Here is a 25,736-nt window from a genome sequence, read left to right as displayed (position 1 = left end):
GTCACTAAATTTTTTAATGGAAATTAGTGTACAGCTGTAAGAATTTGAGTTTTGATAGATTCCTATATTAATCTGAAGCCGGTAAAATGATGACAGGGACTTCCCTGGTGGTACAGTGGCTAAGAATTCGCCTGCCAATGCAGGGGACACGGGTTCGAGCCCTGGTCCAAGAAGATCCCACATGCTGTGGAGCAACTAAGCCCGTGTGCCACAACTACTGAGGCTGTGTGCCACAACAACTGAAGCCTACGTGCTTAGAGCCTGTGCTCCGCAACAAGAGAAGCCACTGCAATGAGAAGCCCGCGCACCGCAACGAAGAGTAACCCACACTCACTGCAACTAGAGAAAGCCCGCACGCAGCAACGAAGACCCAATGCAGCCAAAAATAAATTAATTAAATAAAAAATTTATTTTAAAAATTTATGACATATCATAATCGCAGGAGATACACAATATGGGCTTTGAGAGGTCACAGATTGTAGCCTTCATAGTATAATCAACCATAAATCTTTGTTAGTGTTTGTGTATGTGTGCATGTGCACACATGTATGTGTACATGCATAAGATCGTGTGTAAAGGGATACTCTTCCAGAGTGGTTTTCCTAGGCAAGGAGCATTTTGTGATCTTTTTCCATTTTATAACTTCATGTTATATTTTTTTCATTGAATAGTGGGTATTGCCAAAGCAGGAAATTATTTTAATAGAATTTGAAAAAGTATTAAATAATTATCCCTTGCAGTTAAGACCTCATATGATTGTTCTATATTGTCATAAGGCATATAAGATCAAAATTATGGTATGAACTCTGGAAGCCAATTTCAAAAACAAAACAGTTCTCAGATTATTTTGCATACACAGAAAAATTCATGAGTTTCAACAGTTGAAGCTTTATTATTTATGCTGTGCTTTAACTACAGATCCATAATAGGGAGAGGGAAAATCCTGGAGCTAGAAACAAAAGTGGATATACCTACATTGTGGAGGTTTAAAAAAAAAAGTTTCTCTTGTTGAAAAGATGCACATGAGGAGAGAACTGAGCATAATAGCAGAGGACCCTCTGGATGTGGAACCAGTAAGGACAAAGCAGGTTTGGATGGCATTCCATACGCAGACCAATGGTGGTATTTTTAATATAGTTGGTTAAAGGGCTTTATTTAGCAAGTTACAGTTGACCCTTGAACAGTATGGGTTTGAACTGGGCAGGTCCACTTATATGCAGGTTTTTTTTTAAATAGTAATTACTACAGTACTACATGATCTGTGGTTGGTTGAACCCATGGTTGCAGAATTGCAGATACAGAGGAACCACGGATATGGAAGTCTGACCATAAGTTATTTATACAGATCTGTCTACCCATCCATCCATCCGTCCACCCATCTGTAGAGAGAGAGAGGGAGTGAGTGCACGTGCTAGGTATTTACAGAAGTAGATATGGAAGTGCGAGGATATACAAACACACACATGTGTATGTGATGTATATAAGCATGTATATCCACGTTTCTATTTCAGGGCTGGAGCAAGAAAAGTGTAGAATGATCCTGGAGAAAATTTACTGTGCCAGAAAGTAGGAAAGAGTGGTGGGACGTGTAAAAAGATCCAGCTTGAAGAGACTCACACTGGGTAAATCTGAGCAATTTGACCATAAAATAAATAATTATCATACAGAATATGAATAAAAAAAGAGGAAGGGAGGGAAGGAAGGGCTCTCATAATAGAATGCCAAACCATAAATATATAGAAGGAATGACGTAATGTAAAAATCATTATTTACAACCATCATAGTAATGATAGGTTCTGGCGAGAGTAATCAATGAATTATAAAACTACTGGTTGAAAGTTTACAAGGAGCAGGATGCTACAAAACCCAAAATATCTCTCCACAAAGTATTGATCACAACAAGAAATACAGTAGGTATAAATTTGGTGAACACTACCTTAGCCAAGAGGTGAACATTATCAATAACAGAACAAACGAACGTTTTAGATCTCTGGGGTATGATATACTGAGAAGGACGCAACGTTGTTTCAGTATTATTTCTGACAGAAATAAACAACCAGATCTTATCACAAGGAAGCATCCACATTGAGAGTCTCCTGTTTCACAGTTATGACCACAGGGAGCATAACTGGCCAAAGGTCCCAGCTGCTGCTCTTAACTCCATCACCACGTTTGCCTGGAGGCCGGCCTTGCCCCTGATTGCTCCTAGCCAGCACAGCAGGGATCCTAAGGCAGGCCATTTCTTGGAGACCAGGATTCCTCTGTCCAGTGACCTTTTTTCAAGGACTCTGACAGCCTTGAAGGATTTTACGTAGATGACAAGGCAGTCTCGGATGATTTACCAAATCTTTCTTCCAAATCTTCACTCAGGGTCAGACTTGCACTATGCGCTGATAGTTCTGCCAGCCTTCCAGAGCTCCCTGCCATTTTCTCTCCGATGTTTCCCCTAATGAAATATTTGTTCATTAAAGTCTTTCTCAGCACTTTGCCGTCTAGTTCTTGGAGGACCAGGACAAACCCCAAACCCTAGAAGCATCCCTTTTTGGCTCTTTCTAGTAACCTTCCTTTCCATATGGTAGCCACTAATTTGTAATGGTGTAGATTCACTTAGCCTATTTTGTACTTGATATAAATGGAGTCAGGTAATAGGTGCTATTTTGTGTTGGCTTCATTTGCTCCACAGAATATCCATGACATTTATCCATATTGATGGGAGTGGATACCGTTGATTCATTTTCATTGGTGGATATTATTGCAGTGTGTAAACATATCAAAATCTATTTATTAATCCCATTATTGGTGGGTATTGGGTACTTCCCCATTCTTGGCTATCACAGTTAGTGGTGATGTGAGCAATCTAGAATGTGCCTTGTGCACTTGTTTGAGGGATATTTCTATGGGTGGAACCAAAGGGTTATAGGGTATATGTTCAACTTTGGTAGATACAGTTGACCCTTGAAGAATGCATGGGCATGAGGGATGCATCTGAGTCTTTTATTCCATAGATGTTTTTAAAATCTCTCTCACTTTTGGCCCAAGAGTGCTGCGTTTGGGTTTACGGTGTTTCTTAACTTTGAAATAGTCCAATTTTTCAATTTTTTCTTTCACAGTTGGTGATTTTTTTGGTCTTAAGAAATTCTTCCTACTCCAAGGCAAAAAGGCTGTTATCTTACGTTTCTGTCCTAAAGCATCATTGTTTACTTTTCAAATTTAAGTCTGCAGATCTTCTGGAATTTATATTTTTATATCCTATGCAGTAATGATTAATATTTTTCCCATATGGATATCCAGCTGACTGAGAACCAATAGTTGACCCTTGGACAACATGGGTTTAAACTACACAAGTGCACTTATACGAGGATTTTTTTTTAATAGTAAATACTGCACTACTACACGATCCAAGGTTGGTTCAATCCTCAGATGCAGAATTGCCGATTATGGAGGAACCATGTACGTACAGAGGACTGGCTATAAGTTATACTTGGATTTTCAACTTAGCAGAGGGTTGGCACCCCTAACCCCCTTGAACCCTAGTTCAAGGATCAACTGTATTAACAAGAGTTCTTTCCCCTCTCTGCTGCAGTGTTTTCTTTTCTTTCTTTTTTTCTTTTGGCCGTGCTGCGTGGCTTGCAGGATCTCAGTTCCCTGACCAGGGATTGAACCAGGGTCACCACAGTGAAAGCGCCAAATCCTTACCACTAGACCACCAGGGAGCTCCCTGCAGTGTTTTCTTTTTACACGTTGTTATAATGTCTGTTTCAACATGGATTTTGATGTCTATTATCTTGTCTATCCTTGAGCAAACACCAGACTATCTTATATTGTAGATTTATAGTAAGATTTAATGTGACTAATATCTTTCTTTTCATTCTTCTTTCAGATTGTCCCAGCTCTTCTTTTATTTTTTATTTTTATGTTTTTTTTAGATGTTGGGGGTAGGAGTTTATTTACTTATTTTTGCTGTGTTGGGTCTTCGTTTCTGTGCGAGGGCTTTCTTTAGTTGTGGCAAGCGGGGGCCACTCTTCATCGTGGTGCGTGGGCCTCACTATCACGGCCTCTTGTTGGGGAGCACAGGCTCCAGACGCGCAGGCTCAGTACGTGGCTCACGGGCCTAGTTGCTCCGTGGCATGTGGGATCTTCCCAGACCAGGGCTCAAACCCGTGTCCCCTGCATTAGCAGGCAGATTCTCAACCACTGCGCCACCAGGGAAGCCCCCAGCTCTTCTTGTAGCTCTTTGCTTTCCCACATAATATTTGTAAACATCTCATCAATTTCCAAGGGAAAAAATGCTGATGTTTTTATTGGGGTTTGATTGAGCCTATAGATCATTTTGAGGATTACTGATATCTTTGTAATATTGAATCTTCAAGCCATGAATATCACTATTTTTAAGAATTTCTCTTGGAGGAAAATAAAAGTGGATCCCATGTTAGAAAATGTACATAAATAGACTCCAAAATATTTAAAGGACCTACATGTGAAAGATAAGCCTAGAAAGTTAATTTTTAAAAGGTAGAAATATATTTTTTCACCTGAGGAGTTTCAGAAGCACAGATATTAAGAAATTATTGGTTTATTATCTTATAATTAAAGATTTCTATTCCATGAAGAGCACAATAGAAAAATTTTAGAAACACGTGCCCAATTAGGAAAGGATACTTGTAATTGGTAAAACTGAAAAGGTATTAATAATCAGAATATGTAATAGAAATGAGGAAGAAAAAGATAGCATCCACATTAGAAAATGGGGCAAAAGTTTTAAGTAGACACTTATAGATGAAGCTACCAAGCATTTGAAAAAAAGATCAAACTTATTAGAAATCAGAGAAATTTAACTAAAACAAGATACTACTATACATTTAATACACTAGCAAAATGGTGATGAGTCGTCCAAATGAAGGTAAGTGGTTGCACAAAAACCTGACGTGCAACTCTTTGGTAATCTGGACTGGTGTAGCCGTTCAGGAAGTCAATCTGGCTATATTATTAAAGTATACATATTTGCTATGAAATAATTTCCCTCGGGTATGTATTCCAAAGAAATTCTCAGATACGTCTATAAACAAATGTAAGAAGATGTTTATTTTATTATCATTGGCATGGCAGTTGGAAGAGTACAGGTAAAATGTGGGTGCAGAAAATGGAACTCTATGAAACAAATTAGATAGATGGGTGAATGTTTTTTTTGTTTGTTTGTTTTTCTGCGGTACGTGGGCCTCTCGCTGTTGTGGCCTCTCCCGCTGCGGAGCACAGGCTCCGGACGTGCAGGCTCAGCAGCCATGGCTCACGGGCCCAGCTGCTCCATGGCATGTGGGATTTTCCCAGACTGGGGCATGAACCCGCGTCCCCTGCATCGGCAAGCAGACTCTCAACCACTGTGCCACCAGGGAAGCCTGGATGGGTGAATCTTAAAAATATACTCCTGAATGAAGGAAATAAACACCAGAATGAATTTTATGACACAATCTTATTTATATGAATTGAAAATATACACAAGTGCACATTTTGCACAAGAACACACCCAAAAGAAAACACATCAAACAAATTAGAATGGTAGCTTACGGGGTAGAGAAGGGAGTGGAGGGTGCCATAGGGAACAGGAGGTGAATAAATAAAACTTAATCATGTTACCGTATTTCATCATGCTATATCCAAGATTTCACTTTACTTGTAGTGGAAAGAAATCCTGTGTGCTATGTTGGCTTAAGTCAGGAATAGTTCTTGGAGGATATTTTCCTGAAAGAATTTGGAACACATTTTTGAAAAAATCTTTGTTTATACTATGGATGATCTTTTTTTGTTTGTTTTGTTTGTTTCTTTAATTTCTGTTTTGTGGGTGTGTGTGGGATCTACTTTATTTTGTATTTCATTCATCTGATCTTATATTTTTCCATCTGCCTTCTTCAGTTTTATTATTCATTTATTAATTTCCTGAAATGGATGTTTTCTGAATCAATTTTCAACTTCCTTTCTACTTTATTTGTTTTGTTTTGTTTTGTTTTTGTTTTCCTTGCTGTACGCGGGCCTCTCACTGTTGTGGCCTCTCCCGTTGCGGAGCACAGGCTCCGGACGCCCAGGCTCAGCGGCCATGGCTCACGGGCCCAGCCGCTCCGTGGTATGTGGGATCTTCCCGGACCAGGGCACGAGCCCGTGTCCCCTGCATCGGCAGGCGGACTCTCAACCACTGCGCCACCAGGGAAGCCCCCCTTTCTACTTTAATATATGCTTTTAAGGCTCAACATCTCCCTCTATGTATGTGTTCAAATCTCCAGATCCAATTATGAATTTGAATGTTTCTCTTCATGGTTCTGTCAATGTTTGCTTTATAAAGTATCAGCTGAAGTTATTAGTTTCTGAGAATTTGAAACTTTTATGACTGTGAAGTGTCCCTCCGTATGTCAAGTAATGCTTTTTCCTTCCCCTTAAAGTTCACTTGGTCAAATAGCAATGCCACAGATTTTATAATTTTATAATTACAGAAATAACTTGAGACCTAGGATGTTGATGTCTGTCTCTAGAAAGGATTTTCCCTTGCTTCTGCACGGGTTGTACACAATTTCAGGGAATGAGGTGTTTTGGCGTTTGGCTTCAGTCCCTGCCAAAGAAAGCCCAGTTTCCTTCTCCCCTTATTCCAATGGTGCAACTCTTTGGGGTTTACCAGGAAGCCTTCGTGGCTGGTAATGCTTTTATGTCGCTTAGCCTCTTGAAGACGTCCAAAATTCTACTGAGTTTGTACGCCTTTCAATGAACAGAATCTACACTCTTCTGAGGCCTACACAGTAGAACGGCAAGACGGCCTGAGACCTTCTCAGGGATTCCGGAAAGTGAAAACCAGAGTGAAAACATGTAGTCCAGAGCTCCTGCCGGTAGACACCCCCGCACCCAGCCTTGCATTCTGGGACATGTAGTCCAGAGCTCGTAAACTCGTGTAGTCCCATATACTGCAGCTACAGTAACGCCTCGCTGTAAAGGTTTACCCGCGGAATTCTGGGAAATATGGTCCAGGAGTTCCGGGTTAGTCGCAGGCACTTCCGCCCCAGGAGGACACGCAGCAGCCATGTTTTGCCTGATGACGGTGTTTCAGGTCCGCTCTTCACGACCCATTCAAGCTTCCCCTTTGCAGACCTTTCATTTGGGGAGAAAGAGGAGGAGCGGCTAAAAGCGGAGGTTTGAGGGCCTGGAGTGGTGATGTACGTCCCGCGGGCGGAGCTTCTTTGCGTTTGGTAACGTACCCGGGATGGGGTGGGCTCAGGTCGTGCCTCCTGGGGTTTGAGGGTCTCCCCGGTTTTCTTCACCCCTAACCTGACCCCGTCCCCCACCTATGAGCTAGCCCTACCGCTTCATACGGCGTCACACTGGGTGAGTTGCTTAACTCCTCTGTGCCTCCGTTGCTGTTCGGTAAAAGGGGGGAAAAAGGAATGCCTTGTTAATATAGTGTTGTGAGAAGAAACGAGATAGCACAAGTAAAAGGTCTACAACTGCCTGATACATTGTTGGTATTAATACTACGCTAATTCGGGAGGCACCCATTTCGCAGCGGGATTCTGTGAGCCCAGGAAGCTGAATTGTCCTGGACTCCTGGCCTGTTTTGGGAGGAGAGGACTTGTAGCTGGTACGGGGGCGGAAGGGGGTGCGGTATGAATTAGTGGGGATGGAAACACAGCCCTGGTATTTCACAGTCTCCTTTCCTTCCCCAGCCCTGGCTTCTCAAAAAGCACTGCACGGAGGAAGAGGCCACAGAGCCCCACGTGAGTAGGACTTGGCATTCTTCTACTTAAGATATTCCTATAAATTGTAGAACGTATGAGACATGGGTAACGATGATAACTGAGCCTTGGTCACTAATTTCCATTCTAAAAGCTTTATGCAAATGAACACATTTCCATCAGGCGGTGGCTCTGTGAATTGGTACTGCTGTTTTCTCTACTTTAAGGCTGAGGAGCTGGGGGCAGGGAACACAACCCTGTTGGCCCATCCTCACCCAGATGGTAGGAGGCAGAGCTGGGGTTGGGACCCAGGCAGTTTGAGTCCAGCAGCTGAGTTTGCTAATCCCTTTGGTATATTCTCTTTGAGCATAGGGTACTGGCTAGAATCATATCATGAAAGGAGGTTGGGACTTAATTGTGGGGACCTTGAGAGCAAGGTTTAGGCTATTTTATGAGTTTTTTAAGATAGTTTTCTCAACTGGGTCATTTATTTTATTTCAAATAATATGTATATCATAGAAGTAGCATAATCATTATGGAAGAATGCAGATATATACATAAAGAAAAATTTTAATTATCTGTAACTTTAGGATGTAAAGATAACAGTTGTTAATGTTTTAGTGCCTTTTTGTCTGGTTACTCTTTGTGTATGTTTCTGTGTAGTGGAGGCTGTTTTTTGTGGGACTGAAGTTACACTGCAGTGCTACTCAAATTGTGTTCCACAAACCAGCGGCATTGGCATCACTTGGATAGAAATGCCCAGCCTTGAGCCCCATTCGAGACCTTCTGATTTATAATTTCTGCGTAGGGGGTCCAGGAGGCTGCGTTCCAACAAGATCCCGCAGTAATTCACATGCACGTGAAAATTCGAGAAGCTCAAGAGAGGGTCTTTTCTGGAAACTGAGGCCGAGGAAATTGACCCTGCTGGATGTCACAGATAAAAGTGAGCTGGATTCACCAAAGGCCTACTTAGTCCAATGATTTTATTCCCCCACTAATTATTGTCAACTGTCAGGGCCCCTTTCAGAATCCTGAATTGAGCAGAAGACAGCTAGCAAGTGTAGAGTCAAAATGGAGGTCGTTAGAAGTTGTGAAGATATCTCTCTCCCAAGCTTTGGGGAGTGGAATCATTGCCATCTTTTGTACTAGATCGAACCCGGGCCCCCTGCATTGGGAATGTGGAGTCTTATCCACTGCACCACCAGGGAAGTCTCCCATTTATTTCTTAAACTTTCCTATATTTATAATGATATAATTACAATTCAGATTCCTGTCTTTTTTTCATTTGAAGTAGGTATGGACTGTCAAACTATTTTTTACGGTTGTTGCAGAATCCTGGCTTTTATTAGTTCTCTTTACCTCTGTGCATAATTGTCAAAAGGGTACTTCCTGTTTAAAAAGAAACTTAACGTATTTTTTATACCTTTTGTAAAAAGTTGTCCATGTCAATTTAAATATTATTGTTGCAGTCACAAAATCTTTAGGAAGACAAGCAGAGATTTTCAGAAGTCTATAAAGACTCTCACATAACAGGGCAACAACGTATGACCTCCACATGTGTGACAGTCTTCTGTTGGTAGAAATCACATCTCTAAGGATAATTTCTAACTAAAATATCATCTGCTTTACCGCAGTTGCTAAGAAATAAGAAACCCTGACAGTGGTGTTCTCAGAGCTTCCTACCTTATGACGATCTCACGAGGTGGATGCCCGTGTTCTCCCCTACTGGCAGAGGACAGAACTGAGGCGAAGAGATGTGAATAATTTGCCCAGGGTGACACTGCTAGTGAATGGCGTAGCCTGATCAGAGCCCATGCATATTGACTCCAAAACCTACTCTGACTTACATGGTCTCTGTTTACACCATACCCAGAATAAGAATGACCCCTGTGGAAGCTGCAGGCACACTGTGAGGGGGCCACTGTGTATGGATGGGCAGGTCATTCCTCACACAGCCACTGAGGGGGTTCACGGGGGCATCTGGTATCTGCGTGGGGCTCTGCTCATCAAGCATAATCAGCTGTAGCCACCCCGAGGACTGGGAGCCTTGGTAATTCACAATGAGCACCACGTGGGTTAGTGACTTCTTTTTCTTTAAACCAGTTTCCAGTTTGACTTCTTCTTTCCCTGTCTGTCTTGCTAGGACTCTGCACTGCCCCAGAAGGAGAGAGAAAATGAGCACATTCCAGGTGAGTAGAGCTTGCCTTTCTTGCTGTTAAAAACGCCATTTTTATACTCAGGTTGGACACAGGTTTTCCTCTTTTTTTTCTTTTTCTTTTGTTTTTTTGATTGGAGTATAGTTGATTTACAATGTATTAATTTCAGGTGTACAGCAAAGTGATTCAGTTATACATATATATACATATATTTTCAGATTCTTTTCCCTTATAGGTTATTACGAAATATTGGGTATAGTTCCATATGGGTTTTCTCTTTCAAGGAGAGTCTAAGCATATGAGGACCTGAGTGTGCCATGTGTGCTTTTTTAAAAATTCCTGTTAAATTTAATTGGTTTCGGTTTTAATTTTTGTTTTATTTCATCATTTTTTTATTTTACAAGTAAAAGAAAAATTAAGGGAAATGAAGGACATCTTCCAGTCTACTGCTTACCTGCTTACAAATTAGCTGCTTTTATATTTCTGTAATCTCTTCATCATATGTATTCATGGATGTGTATTTGTATTTATAACATAGATACAGTTTTAAATTGTTTTTTTCATTTAATACTAGCTAACATTCACTTTTAATTGCTTTATCATGTTCCTGCAAACTTATGCACCTATTTTTTTTTTTTCCTGGTATGCGGGCCTCTCACTGTTGTGGCCTCTCCCGTTGCGGGGCACAGGCTCCGGACGCGCAGGCTCAGCGGCCGTGGCTCACGGGCCCAGCTGCTCCGCGGCATGTGGGATCTTCCCGGACCGGGGCACGAACCCGTGTCCCCTGCATCGGCAGGCGGACTCTCAACCACTGCGCCACCAGGGGAGCCCTGCACCTATTTTTTAAACTATTCTTTATTCACAGACATTTAGTTTAAAGACTTCTCCTGTTTTAGGAGGACTACAGTGACAGTGTTCCTGATTTAACCTTTTTCTCAAAATATCTGTTCTGAAGAATATTGCCCCTTTTTGCCCTTAATATAGTAGGTTTAGGTATTCAGAATTTAAGAGGTATGTTTTACATGTGGTGCCTTGGATGTTTTTTGGTAGAATATCCAAATACGGCAGAGCACAGCAGGATCAAACTGCTGCTTCACGCAGAAGAAATCATGTATTGTTAGAAGTTTTCTCACGACCAGAGTTAGATTCAGTCTTCCCCATGCTTGAGTCAGACCCTTTGTGTATTTTATTTACTGGTTTGTTTCTTTTTCCATCTTATATTTTTTTCTAATCAGAGTAATACATGACCTTAGCTTAAAAAGTCCAGTGGTACTTAAAGCACTTGTCACTGCATAGACAGCTCAGAACAATTGTATAAAGAGGTGCTTGGTTTCATCTTTGTTTTAAATATAAAGAATCGGGGTTGTGAAAAAAGGAGGAACCAACTCCGACTCACCCAGAAAACCAAGGGTCTGGAGTCAGAGTATTGCATTCAAGCGAAAGACAGAAACGGGGAAAGAGAGAGTTTTCATTCAGAGACCTGGCATGGCCTTTTGGTTAGTTTCCACATATAACACTCCTTCTCAGCTGGTTCCCACCTCAGTGAGAAAGCAGGTGCCATCAAATACTGCCAGGACTAAATTGGTAACTGTTTCTGGGGCACTTGGCAATAATAATTAAACAGTGAAAGCTTTTTAGTTCAGGATCCAGTGGTTAGAATTCTAGGGAGTTTACTTATGAGTTGTCTGAGAGCCCCAGGTAAATACACAAAGCTTTCTCTTTCATAGCTGCACGTCCGGTGAGGCTGAGGAAAGTCAGTGTGTGGCATTGGCAGGATGGAAGGAGGGGGTGCTGGGCAGTCTGCACACCTCACAGGAGCCGGAGCAACTTCCCATCCTCCTCGTCTCCTCGGGGCTGCCCCTCTTCCACTGGCCACTGGGTATAAGATTGAGGTGGTGTTGTTTGTCGTAGGAGGCGGTGACCTTCAAGGACGTGGCCGTGGCCTTCACAGAGGAGGAGCTGGGGCTGCTGGACTCGGCCCAGAGGAAGCTGTACCAGGATGTGATGGTGGAAAACTTCCGGAACCTGGTCTCAGTGGGTGAGGACAGCCTTTCTCTGCGAGTGTCTTTGTGACCTTGGTGTTTCAAGGCTTTGGGCCTCTTGAGGTGGTTCCCTGAGTTTGGGGACCAGACTTTTGCAATTCCTGTGGGACACGAGAGGATGTCTCTGGTCTTTCCAAACAGTGTGTTTCAGGTCCTTTTCAATTATTTTGTAAAAGAACTGTAAATCGACAGTATCTTGCTGTACCTTGTGTATTCTTCTTCAGATTTCCCTCCCCGCCATTAGTGGATCATAAAGCCAATTTATTGAGCCCTACGTGTGATTTTTTAATGAAATAAAATAGTATAGAAAATATCAGAGTTTCTTAGGAAGAGTACAACACATTGCAGCAGAAACTCTGGGCGATGGCATGAGTGGTGTGAGAGCCAGTGGGAACAGATTTCATGAAAAGAGACATTGGTTAGATATAGGTCATTCAAGCTTCGTTTTAGTAATGTATACTTTTCTACCTGTGTATCTAGGTTGTGAAATAAATGCTGTTTCTTCAGTGGGTCGTGATACAAAGTTTGAAAAACGCAGCTTTCAATACCTTGAATATGCAGTTGGAACTCAAATTTCTAGTAAACTTTCGCTCTAGCCCGTTCATGTTAACTTGTGACTTTGCATGTTCTCATTCTTCAAACGAGATACAAAACATATAGCAAGAGAAGAGAGGCTTTGGTTGATGAATTCAGCAACCCAGATAGAAATTTAGGTGAGAACCAAGCAGCCGTGAGTTCCTGTGGTTAGCTCTCTATCTGTTTTGCTTCTCACCAGCCCTGTGCTGTCCATCACCTGGTCCCAGTTGGAAATCTCTTTCCAGGATTATTGCATAGTCTTTGTACTGGTCACCTGTTGCCACCCTTCTCCTCCCACAGTTTGTTCTTTAGGTGGCAAAGTGATCTTTTGTAACTTTAAGTCAGGTTATGTTCTTGTTTCAAAATTCTCTTGTGGCTTCTTTTACTTAGAATAAAAACCACTTAAAGTGGCTTCTAGAGCCTTCTGTGGGCTGCTGTTGGTTCTCCACCACCTCCCTGAATACACCACCTCTCCTCCCTCTTACCCTATCTTTTCCAGACCTGCAAAGGATGCTTCTGCCACAGAGCCTTTTCCTGGTCCTTCTCTCTGCCTGGAATACTCTTTCACCTGTAATCTTTTAGGCCTCTACTTCTTTCAGTCAGTCCCCTTAAAGATGAGGAGGTGGCTGTCCTCTGACCACCCTATGGAAAATACAGTCCTCTCTTTCTTACTCTCTCTGCGCTGCCTTGTTTTGTCTCTAAGCGTTTCACTCATGTACATTTTGTTCACCTGTTTCTCACCTCTCTTTCTTCCACTGGAGGGTAATCCAGGAGTGCAGGAGGAATTCGGTCTGTTATATGTTTATTGCTCACTAGCCTCAGTGCTTAGCATAGTCTTGGTACATGACAGGAACTCTTAAATATTTCTTGAATAAACGAATGAGTTAATGGATAGAGAAATTAGCCTTCCATGAAAATAGCTAGTAGGCGGTGAACAAATCCGAGTGAATAAGGGATATTGCTAAATGTTTTTTTGTCTTCAAATGAATTCCTAGCCTGATTCTAACTTCTCAGGTGCCCATGATGTGTGTATGTGTGTGTTTGCCTTTCTGTACAAGTTGGCCCTCATCAACTTGCACAAAAAATATGTATAGAACCTGTAATTATAACCAAACTGAGTAAAATGCTTTCCCTGTGACTTTCCTTGAGCTCTCAGTAGCAGAGCAAATTCATTTGGGGAGGAAATACTGTTTTGAATGAGGATTCTTATGTCTACTTCTTAGGTAACCCTCCCATAGAAGGAAAGAAATTTCTATTTCCTTATCCCTTATACCAGGGGAGAACAGGTCTCAGAAAACAGCCAGCTGGTGAGTTAGCCTTTCCCTTAAAAGATTTGCCCCGCTGCGTCCCATTTGCCTCCTCCAAAGCCCACCTCACTAATAAGAAATCGATCTTTGTTAGCTCTACAAACATTTTGTGTGTGTGTGTGTGTGCATTTGTATGTATCTTGTAGAAGGCATTTTAGATAATGTCACCTTGAGTGCTTTGATCATTCTTTAATAGTTTCTAGTCTGTTTCTTCTCAATACTTATCACAGGCTATGGAATTTATTCCCAGCTCACTCATAAAGCCCATTCTTCACTTTGGAACTCATTCTTGTTAAAGACCAATGTATCTGTGTCCAGAAATTTTCCATGCTGTTTTTAAAGAGACAGCATTCTTCCCTAGCCTCTAAATTTTGACTCCTGCTTGGCAGGGGGAGTGGAGGAACATATTAGGCAGCACAAATGCCTGAGAAGGATCCAGTGCATAGGTCTTCATGCTTTTTTTTAACCCCACTGATTCTTAGACCCTTTTTTAAAATTAATTAATTGTTGGTTGCATTGGGTCTTCGTTGCTGCATATGGGCTTTTCTCTAGTTGTGGTGAGTGGGAGCAGCTCTTCGTTGTGGTGCGCAGGCTTCTCATTGCAGTGGCTTCTCTTGTTTCAGAGCACGGTCTCTAGGAACGCGGGCTTCAGTAGTTGTGGCACGTGGGCTCAGTAGTTGTGGCTCACGGGCTTAGTTGCTCTGCGGCATGTGGGATCTTCCCGGACCAGGGCTCGAACCTGTGTCCCCTGCACTGGCAGGCAGATTATTAACCACTGTGCCACCGGGGCAGTCCCGGTTTTTAGCCCCTTTCATATCCTCCTCAGCACTAACCCCCTTGGTGTGCTGCCGCCTCGGGTGCAGCCTTTCAACTTAAGCAAAACTGTACTTTCCAGTCCTTTTCCTGTATCTGATACCTGACTTGTAAAAGCTGTTTTGCTTCTCTGACTTGGTTCAAACTTAACCTGGGATTCAGAATTGTAGAGAATCCTAGAAATCAAACTGAGTTCACCTGTGCATGCATTTCTTGAGCCCTGACTAACTGCTAGGCACTGTTAAAGCTGTGAGCACAGCAAAATGCTTGTCTTTATTGATACTGTGTTATGGTAGGAATGACATGTAATTTTTTTTTTTTTTAAATTTTTTTTATTTTTTTTTTATTTTTTGCCTTATAACAAATTTAATCAGTTATACATATACATATGTTTCCATATCCCCTCCCTTTTGCGTCTCCCTCCCAGCCTCCCTATCCCACCCCTCCAGGCGGTCACAAGGCACCAAGCTGATCTCCCTGTGCTGTGCGGCTGCTTCCCACTAGCTATCTACCTTACGTTTGGTAGTGTATATATGTCCATGCCGCTCTTTCACTTTGTCACAGCTTACCCTTCCCACTCCCCATATCCTCAAGTCCATTCTCTAGTAGGTCTGTGTCTTTATTCCTGTCTTACCCCTATGTTCTTCATGACATTTTTTTTTTTCTTAAATTCCATATATATGTGTTAGCATACAGTATTTGTCTTTCTCTTTCTGACTTACTTCACTCTGTATGACAGACTCTAGGTCTATCCACCTCATTACAAATAGCTCAATTTCATTTCTTTTTATGGCTGAGTAATATTCCATTGTATACATGTGCCACATCTTCTTTATCCATTCATCCGATGATGGACACTTAGGTTGTTTCCATCTCCGGGCTATTGTAAATAGGGCTGCTATGAACATTTTGGTACATGTCTCTTTTTGAATTATGGTTTTCTCAGGGTATATGCCCAGTAGTGGGATTGCTGGGTCATATGGTAGTTCTATTTGTAGTTTTTTAAGGAACCTCCATACCGTTCTCCATAGCGGCTGTACCAATTCACATTCCCACCAGCAGTGCAAGAGTGTTCCCTTTTTTCCACACCCTCTCCAGCATTTATTGTTTCTAGATTTTTTGATGATGGCCATTCTGACTGGTGTGAGATGATATCTCATTGTAGTTTTGATTTGCATTTCTCTAATGAGTAAAGATGTTGAGCATCCTTTCATGTGTTTGTTGGCAGTCTGTATATCTTCTGTGGAGAAATGTCTATTTAGGTCTTCTGCCCATTTTTGGATTGGGTTGTTTGTTTTTTTGTTATTGAGCTGCATGAACTGCTTATAAATTTTGGAGATTAATCCTTTGTCAGTTGCTTCATTTGCAAATATTTTCTCCCATTCTGAGGGTTGTCTTTTGGTCTTGTTTATGGTTTCCTTTGCTGTGCAAAAGCTTTTAAGTTTCATTAGGTCCCATGTGTTTATTTTTGTCTTTATTTCCATTTCTCTAGGAGGTGGGTCAAAAAGGATCTTGCTGTGATTTATGTCATAGAGTGTTCTGCCTATGTGTTCCTCTAAGAGTTTGATAGTGTCTGGCCTTACATTTAGGTCTTTAATCCATTTTGAGCTTATTTTTGTGTATGGTGTTAGGGAGTGATCTAATCTCATACTTTTACATGTCCCTATCCAGTTTTCCCAGCACCACTTATTGAAGAGACTGTCCTTTCTCCACTGTACATTCCTGCCTCCTTTATCAAAGATAAGGTGACCATATGTCCGTGGGTTTAACTCTGGGCTTTCTATCCTGTTCCATTGATCTATCTTTCTGTTTTTGTGCCAGTACCATACTGTCTTGATTACTGTAGCTTTGTAGTATAGTCTGAAGTCAGGGAGCCTGATTCCTCCAGCTCCATTTTTCGTTCTCAAGATTGCTTTGGCTATTCGGGGTCTTTTGTGTTTCCATACAAATTGTGAAAGTTTTTGTTCTAGTTCTGTGAAAAATGCCAGTGGTAGTTTGATAGGGATTGCATTGAACCTGTAGATTGCTTTGGGTAGTAGAGTCATTTTCACAATGTTGATTCTTCCAATCCAAGAACATGGTACATCTCTCCATCTATTTGTATCATCTTTAATTTCTTTCATCAGTGTCTTATAATTTTCTGCATACAGGTCTTTTGTCTCCTTAGGTAGGTTTATTCCTAGATATTTTATTCTTTTTGTTGCAATGGTAAATGGGAGTGTTTCCTTGATTTCACTTTCAGATTTTTCATCATTAGTATATAGGAATGCCAGAGATTTCTGTGCATTAATTTTGTATCCTGCAACTTGACCAAATTCATTGATTAACTCTAGTAGTTTTCTGGTAGCATCTTTAGGATTCTCTATGTATAGGATCATGTCATCTGCAAACAGTGACAGCTTTACTTCTTCTTTTCCGATTTGGATTCCTTTTATTTCCTTTTCTTCTCTGATTGCTGTGGCTAAAACTTCCAAAACTAGGTTGAATAAGAGTGGTGAGAGTGGGCAGCCTTGTCTTGTTCCTGATCTTAGTGGAAATGGTTTCAGTTTTTCACCATTGAGGACGATGCTGGCTGTGGGTTTGTCATATATGGCCTTTATTATGTTGAGGAAAGTTCCCTCTATGCCTACTTTCTGCAGGGTTTTTATCATAAATGGGTGTTGAATTTTGTCGAAAGCTTTCTCTGCATCTATTGAGATGATCATATGGTTTTTCTCCCTCAATTTGTTAATATGGTGTATCACGTTGATTGATTTGCATATATTGAAGAATCCTTGCATTCCTGGAATAAACCCCACTTGATCATGGTGTATGATCCTTTTAATGTGCTGTTGGATTCTGTTTGCTAGTATTTTGTTGAGGATTTTTGCATCTATGTTCATCAGTGATATTGGCCTGTAGTTTTCTTTCTTTGTGACATCCTTGTCTGGTTTTGGTATCAAGGTGATGGTGGCCTCGTAGAATGAGTTTGGGAGTGTTCCTCCCTCTGCTATATTTTGGAAGAGTTTCAGAAGGATAGGTGTTAGCTCTTCTCTAAATGCTTGATAGAATTCGCCTGTGAAGCCATCTGGTCCTGGGCTTTTGTTTGTTGGAAGATTTTTTATCACAGTCTCAATTTCAGTGCTTGTGATTGGTCTGTTCATATTTTCTATTTCTTCCTGGTTCAGTCTTGGCAGGTTGTGCATTTCTAAGAATTTGTCCATTTCTTCCAGGTTGTCCATTTTATTGGCATAGAGTTGCTTATAGTAATCTCTCATGATCTTTTGTATTTCTGCAGTGTCAGTTGTTACTTCTCCTTTTTCATTTCTAATTCTATTGATTTGAGTCTTCTCCCTTTTTTTCTTGATGAGTCTGGCTAATGGTTTATCAATTTTGTTTATCTTCTCAAAGAACCAGCTTTTAGTTTTATTGATCTTTGCTATCGTTTCCTTCATTTCTTTTTCATTTATTTCTGATCTGATTTTTATGATTTCTTTCCTTCTGCTAACTTTGGGATGTTTTTGTTCTTCTTTCTCTAATTGCTTTAGGTGCAAGGTTAGGTTGTTTATTCGAGATGTTTCCTGTTTCTTAAGGTGGGATTGTATTGCTATAAACTTCCCTCTTAGAACTGCTTTTGCTGCATCCCATAGGTTTTGGGTCGTCGTGTCTCCATTGTCATTTGTTTCTAGGTATTTTTAAATTTCCTCTTTGATTTCTTCAGTGATCACTTCATTATTAAGTAGTGTATTGTTTAGCCTCCATGTGTTTGTATTTTTTACAGCTCTTTTCCTGTAATTGATATCTAGTCTCATAGCATTGTGGTCGGAAAAGATACTTGATACAATTTCAATTTTCTTAAATTTACCAAGGCTTGATTTGTGACCCAAGATATGATCTATCCTGGAGAATGTTCCATGAGCACTTGAGAAAAATGTGTATTCTGTTGTTTTTGGATGGAATGTCCTATAAATATCAATTGAGTCCATCTTGTTTAATGTATCATTTAAAGCTTGTGTTTCCTTATTTATTTTCATTTTGGATGATCTGTCCATTGGTGAAAGTGGGGTGTTAAAGTCCCCTACTATGAGTGTGTTACTGTCGATTTCTCCTTTTATGGCTGTTAGTATTTGCCTTATGTATTGAGGTGCTCCTATGTTTGGTGCATAAATATTTACAATTGTTATATCTTCTTCTTGGATCGATCCCTTGATCATTATGTAGTGTCCTTCTTTGTCTCTTCTAGTAGTCTTTACTTTAAAGTCTATTTTGTCTGATATGAGAATTGCTACTCCAGCTTTCTTTTGGTTTCCATTTGCATGGAATATCTTTTTCCATCCCCTTACTTTCAGTCTGTATGTGTCTCTAGGTCTGAAGTGGGTCTCTTGTAGACAGCATATATATGGGTCTTGTTTTTGTATCCATTCAGCCAATCTGTGTCTTTTGGTGGGAGCATTTAGTCCATTTACATTTAAGGTAATTATTGATATGTATGTTCCTGTTCCCATTTTCTTAATTGTTTTGGGTTCGTTATTGTAGGTCTTTTACTTCTGTTGTGTTTCTTGCCTAGAGAAGTTCCTTTAGCATTTGTTGTAAAGCTGGTTTGGTGGTGCTGGACTCTCTGAGCTTTTGCTTGTCTGTAAACCTTTTAATTTCTCCATCAAATCTGAATGAGATCCTTGCTGGGTAGAGTAATCTTGGTTGCAGGTTTTTCTCCTTCATCACTTTAATTATGTCCTGCCACTCCCTTCTGGCTTGTAGAGTTTCTGCTGAGAGATCAGCTGTTATCCTAATGGGGATTCCCTTGTGTGTTATTTGTTGTTTTTGCCTTGCTGCTTTTAATATGATTTCTTTGTGTTTAATTTTTGACAGTTTGATTAATATGTGTCTTGGCGTATTTCTCCTTGGATTTATTCTGTATGGGACTCTCTGTGCCTCCTGGACTTGATGAACTATTTCCTTTCCCATATTAGGGAAGTTTTCAACTATAATCTCTTCAAATATTTTCTCAGTCCCTTTCTTTTTCTCTTCTTCTTCTGGAACCCCTATAATTCGAATGTTGGTGCGTTTAATGTTGTCCCAGAGGTCTCTGAGACTGTCCTCTGTTCTTTTCATTCTTTTTTCTTTATTTTGCTCTGCAGCAGTTATTTCCACTATTTTATCTTCCACCTCACTTATCCGTTCTTCTGCCTCAGTTATTCTGCTATTGATCCCATCTAGAGTATTTTTTATTTCATGTATTGTGTTTTTAATCGATGCTTGATTCATCTTTAGTTCTTCTAGGTCCTTGTTAACTGTTTCTTGCATTTTGTCTATTCTATTTCCAAGATTTTGGATCTGGGAAATAGAATCTTGGATCATCTTTACCATCATTATTCTGAATTCTTTTTCAGGTAGACTGCCTATTACCTCTTCATTTGTTAGATCTGGTGGGTTTTTATCTTGCACCTTCTCCTGCTGTGTGTTTTTCTGTCTTCTCATTTTGCTTATGTTACTGTGTTTGGGGTCTCCTTTTTGCAGGCTGCAGGTTCGTAGTTCCCGTTGTTTTTGGTGTCTGTCCCCAGTGGCTAAGGTTGGTTTAGTGGGTTGTGTAGGCTTCCTGGTGGAGGGGACTAGTGCCTGTGTTCTGGTGGATGAGGCTGGATCTTGTCTTTCTGGTGGGCAGGTCCACGTCTGGTGGTGTGTTTTGGGGTGTCTGCAGACTTTTTATGAGTTTAGGCCACCTCTCTGCTAGTGGGTGGCGTTGTGTTCCTGTCTTGCTAGTTGTTTGGCTTAGGGTGTCCAGCACTGTAGCTTGCTGGTCGTTGAGTGAAGCTGGGTGCTGGTGTTGAGATGGAGATCTCTGGAAGATTTTCGCCGTTTGATATTATGTGGAGCTGGGAGGTCTCTTGTGGACCAGTGTCCTGAAGTTGGCTCTCCCACCTCAGAGGCACAGCACTGACTCCAGGCTCCTCAATTTGGGATGATGTGTTGTCTATTCATGTATTCCACAGATGCAGGGTACATCAAGTTGATTGTGGAGCTTTAATCCGCTGCTTCTGAGGCTGCTGGGAGAGGTTTCCCTTTCTCTTCTTTGTTCTCACAGCTCCTGGGTCTCAGCTTTGGATTTGGCCCCGCCTCTGCGTGTAGGTCGCCGGAGGGCGTCTGTTCTTCGCTCAGGCAGGACAGGGTTAAAGGAGCAGCCTCTTCGGGGACTCTGGCTCACTCAGGCCGGGCGGGAGGGAGGGGCACGGAGTGCGGGGCGAGCCTGCAGCGGCAAAGGTCGGCGTGACGTTGCACCAGCACGAGGCGCGCCGTATGTTCTCCCAGGGAAGCCGCCCCTGGATCCCGGGACCCCGGCAGTGGCGGGCTGCACAGGCTCCCGGAAGGGCGGTGTGGGCAGTGACCTGTGCTCGCACACAGGCTTCTTGGCGGCAGCAGCAGCAGCCCCAGCGTCCCACGCCCGTCTCTGGGCTCCGCGCTTTCAGTCGCGACTCGCGCCCGTCTGTAGAGCCCCTTTAAGCAGCGCTCTTAATCCCCTCTCCTCGCGCACCAGGAAACCAAGAGGGAAGAAAAAGTCTCTTGCCTCTTCGGCAGCTCCAGAGTTTTCCCGGACTCCCTCCCGGCTAGCTGTGGCACATTAGCCCCCTTCAGGCTGAGTTCTCGCCGCCAGCCCCAGTCCTCTCTCTGCGCTCTGACCGAAGCCCGAGCCTCAGCTTCCAGCGCTGCGCGCCCCAGCGGGCGAGCAGACAAGCCTCTCGGGCTGGTGAGTGCCGCTCGGCACTCATCCTGTGTGGGGATCTCTCCGCTTTGCCCTACCCAGGTATGTGGGGGGTTTCTTGCCTTTTGGGAGGTCTGGGGTCTCCTGCCAGCGTTCAGTAGGTGTTCTGTAGGAGTTGTTCCACGTGTAGCTGTATTTCTGGTGTATCCGTGGGGAGGAAGGTGATCTCCGCGTCTTACTCTTCCGCCATCTTACCCGGAAGTCCCGACATGTAATTTTTGAAAGATGATTTAAATAGTATGTCAGAGTAGTCATTTGGTTTTAAATGGGTTTCATTAATGCTAAGTATTTGGGAGTTTAACAGACCATCTCTTGGTTTCTGTTAGTATATAAACCAGAGAACTTCATTTGTCGTGCGAAAGATAAGCTGAACCATCCTGAGGCTCATTAAAGTCTCATACTGTGTCTTAAGTGTAAAACCTTGAATCTTTGAACAAAGCTTTCACGTGTCCACATCTCTGAATTCTCTGTCCTTCTAGAAGAAAACAATCAAAGTGAGTTGAGGGCCGTTCAAGACAGAGGATCACGTGAAGAGCTTTCCTGCTGGCAAATCTGGCAACAAATTGCACATGACTTAACCAGATGCCAAGACTCCATGATAACTAGGTGTCAGTTCCACAAACAAGGTGATTCCCCCTGCCAGATTGGGGCAGGACTCTATTCAAATTTCTGAAGATGAGAACCGTATATTAAATGATAAAGCAGGTGATCCCAGTAGTACTGGAAATGCAAGGTTTGCAACTTTGAGAGCCCAGGATTCTTGGAGGAAAACTTCATTGGCTGAGTCACAGAATTATCAGAATAGACACCAGCAAATTTCCATGAAAAATAAACTGTGTCAGTGTAAAGAGGATGTTGACACCATCAGTTGGATTTCACATCACCTTGATGCTCATGGAGTACACAAGGGTCAAAAATCTTACGGCTACAGTGATTATAGAAAAGATAGCACGAGGGTTTCAACACTGGATCAGAATACTATGATTCACACAGGACAAAAACCTTACCAGTGTAATGAATGTAAAGAAACCTTCACCGATCTCTCCACCTTTGATCTTCACCAGCAATTGCACTCAAAAGAGAAGTCTCATACGTGCAGTGAGTGTGGAAAAGGCTTCCGTTACAGCTCGGTTCTTCATATTCATCAGAGAGTTCACGTGGGAGGAAAACAGAGTGAGTGTGATGAGTGTGGCAAGGAGTTCAGTCAGAGCTCACAGCTGCAGACTCCTCAGAAAGTCCACACTGTAGAGCAACCATTCAAATGTGGGGAATGTGGGAAAGGCTTCAGCCGTAGGTCAGCACTTAACTATTCATTGTAAAGTCCACACGGGAGAGAAACCTTATAATTGTGAGGAGTGTGGGAGGGCCTTCAGTCAGGCCTCTCACCTTCAGGACCATCAGAGAGTCCACACTGGGGAGAAACCATTCAAATGTGCCACATGTGATAAGAGCTTCAGTCGGAATTCACACCTTCAGTCCCATCAGAGAGTCCATACGGGAGAGAAACCGTACAAATGTGAGGAGTGTGGGAAGGGCTTCATTTGTAGCTCAAATCTATACATTCATCAGAGGGTCCACACAGGAGAAAAACCCTACAACTGTGAGGAATGTGGGAAAGGCTTTAGTCGGCCTTCAAGTCTTCAGGCCCATCAGGGAGTCCACACGAGAGAAATCATACATACGTAATGTGTGTGGTAAAGGCTTTACTCTGAGTTCAAACCTTCAGGCACATCAAAGAGTCCATACAGGAGAGAAACCATACAAATGTAATGAGTGTGGGAAGAGCTTCAGGAGGAACTCCCATTATCAAGTTCATCTGGTTGTCCACACAGGGGAGAAGCCCTATAAATGTGAGGTATGTGGGAAGGGCTTCCATCAGAGTTCATATCTTCAAATCCATCAGAAGGCCCACAGTGTAGAGAAACCTTACAAGTGTGAGGAGTGTGGGCAGGGCTTCAATCAGAGTTCACGACTTCAGATCCACCAGCTGATCCATACCGGTGAGAAGCCATACAAATGTGAAGAGTGTGGGAAGGGATTCAGTCGTAGAGCAGATCTTAAAATTCATTGCAGAATCCACACCGGAGAGAAACCGTATAATTGTGAGGAGTGTGGGAAAGTCTTCAGGCAGGCCTCAAATCTTCTGGCCCATGAGAGAGTCCACAGCAGAGAAAAACCATTCAAATGTGAAGAGTGTGGGAAGAGCTTTGGTCGGAGTTCACACCTTCAAGCCCATCAAAAAGTCCACACTGGAGAAAAGCCATACAAATGTGAGGAGTGTGGGAAGGGCTTCAAGTGGAGCCTGAACCTCGACATGCATCAGAGGGTCCACACAGGAGAGAAACCATATAAGTGTGGGGAGTGTGGGAAGCACTTCATTCAGGCCTCAAGTCTTCAGCTTCATGAAAGCGTCCACACTGGAGAGAAGCCGTACAGATGTGACAGATGCAGTAAGGTCTTCAGTCGGCCTTCACAGCTACAGTCTCATCAAAGAGTGCACACAGGGGAGAAGCCTTACAAGTGTGAGACCTGTGGTAAGAGCTTCAGTTGGCGCTCCAGTCTAACAGTTCATCACAGAATCCATGCTGCTGATAAATCCTATAAAAGTGATAGGAGTGGTAAGACCATCAGAGAGCCCACACACGAGAAAAGTTCCATAAAATGATTAAAACAAAAACAAAAACAACTCAGGTGTCATGTGAATTCTTCCAGTCATCAAGTTCAAAAGAAAAAAAAATCATTTGTTTCATTAAAGTCGGTGTTTCAGCCATAGCTCAACATGTCCCAGTAGTCAGGAGGCCACACGGCAGAGAACTCTGGTAAATGGTGTAGTAAGTTTGAACCTTGACGTCTATTAAATATTAGGGGAGAAGCCTTAGTGTGAGTTTTAGCAGGCCTTGTACAAAAGTATGATGAACATGCCAAAATGTATGCCCATTACAACGTAAATTCCACGAATGCAGCGACGTTTGTTCTGAATCTACAGTCTGAACATTGTCAGCTACTTTGTAGGTGCTCGATATTTGTTCAGTTAATGAATGAGGAAAAACTTTTTGAAAATTATGTTGCAATCCCCTCCAAAATTTCATAAAAATTTGTATTCAGAGCAGTTAACCTAAATCTGGCCTTAAAAGTAATTCAGGGAGACAAAAATTTGAAGTGTTAGAAAAGCACTCAGTATTGCAATTTGTAATATTAATGTGGCATCGTCCTGTTACGATGAGCTCCATTTGTCTCCCCCCAGCCTCGCTTCAAGTTGGATCTTATCTTGGACTTTGTCTATCTAATATTCTGTGAATCTTATACAGTACAAATTTAGTTATCTTTTGTGACAGTATAGACTTACTGAAAATGGATTGTTCATCTTGCAATACAGAAAGCATACTGTTGACCCTTTTTTCAAGAATGTCAAGGCAGAGGTTTAAGTGTCAGAAAGAGTTACTAATGACAGTGACAGAGGACAAACATTTCTTAGTAAATGAACTGATCGTTGGTTTCTTATTCACCACATTTCCGTCTAGGTTTTGATGTGATTGTCTCCCAAGGGTTTTAGCATTACTTTCATCAAGACTTCTTAAGTAGAGAAAAGAGGCTGTTTGAAGTAGATTACTTTTGTCAAGTTCTCTATCTCCTTACTCCTCTCTGGCCTGAGATAAAAAGAAAAAAATTACTTGTTGAAATTTGGTAATTTCATCAAACATATTTATTCAACGACTGACTTGCACACTTTTTCCTAGCCGTGGATTGAAAAATTGATTTTCAAAGTGAAGTTGCTGAGTACATATCAAAACATAGAACGTGCGTCCCTTTGATATAGAAATCACAGAATAGGACCTTATAATTAGGAAATTCAAATAGAAAAGGTGAGTAGCATGCCAATGTTACTAAATTTTGTAAAAGTGAAATATTCAATAGGAATGTCTTTATATTTTAAGATAGTTATGTAATAACAGGTCTGTTAAAATGATGGCTTAAACTTAATGACAGAAGCATGTAACAGTTTAATGTATTTTAGGTAGGTACATCACATACCTTAAACATGTATGTGTGTGTGTTAATGCATCCTATCATCTGTAAAGGGATATTCACCCTTATGTAAACAGTGGCAAGATTTTCAGGGATTTTTTCCACATGTAACTTCCATATTTTAAATTTTTCATTGAGCATCAATTTTCCAGTAAAATACTGTTACTTTTATAGTAACATAGGTAGTAAAATAATGTAAAATATAATATTAAAAATTACTAAGAACATATTAATCCCTCACAGTAAGAAATCCTATCATCATGAGGTATACATATATATGGCCCAAATTAAGGAATAGACCTCTAGAAATCAGTTATAAAAAGAAAAAATGTATATGGTTATTCAAAGATACAGAATAGTAGTCAGTGTAACGG

The 25,736-nt window shown here is 41.6% G+C and overlaps 1 protein-coding gene across 1 annotated transcript; it reads left to right on the top strand.

Moving 5' to 3' along the window:
• Positions 1–1,569: 1,569 nt before the first annotated feature.
• LOC309800818 (zinc finger protein 226-like) lies at positions 1,570–24,011 on the top strand. Its single transcript, XM_082615145.1, has 7 exons — positions 1,570–1,622; positions 7,085–7,223; positions 7,698–7,748; positions 8,515–8,649; positions 9,850–9,895; positions 11,774–11,900; positions 21,816–24,011. Exons 5-7 carry the CDS (start codon positions 9,881–9,883, stop codon positions 22,007–22,009), a joined length of 336 nt encoding a protein of 111 aa, XP_082471271.1. The 5' UTR covers positions 1,570–1,622; positions 7,085–7,223; positions 7,698–7,748; positions 8,515–8,649; positions 9,850–9,880; the 3' UTR covers positions 22,010–24,011.
• Positions 24,012–25,736: the final 1,725 nt, after the last annotated feature.

The sequence above is a fragment of the Mesoplodon mirus genome (genome assembly GCF_964341445.2).
Source record: "Mesoplodon mirus genome assembly, chromosome: 3".
In the NCBI taxonomy this organism is placed as follows: Eukaryota; Metazoa; Chordata; class Mammalia; order Artiodactyla; family Ziphiidae; genus Mesoplodon; species Mesoplodon mirus.
Note: the sequence above shows the minus strand (reverse complement) of the source record. Positions and strands in the feature narration are given on the sequence as shown.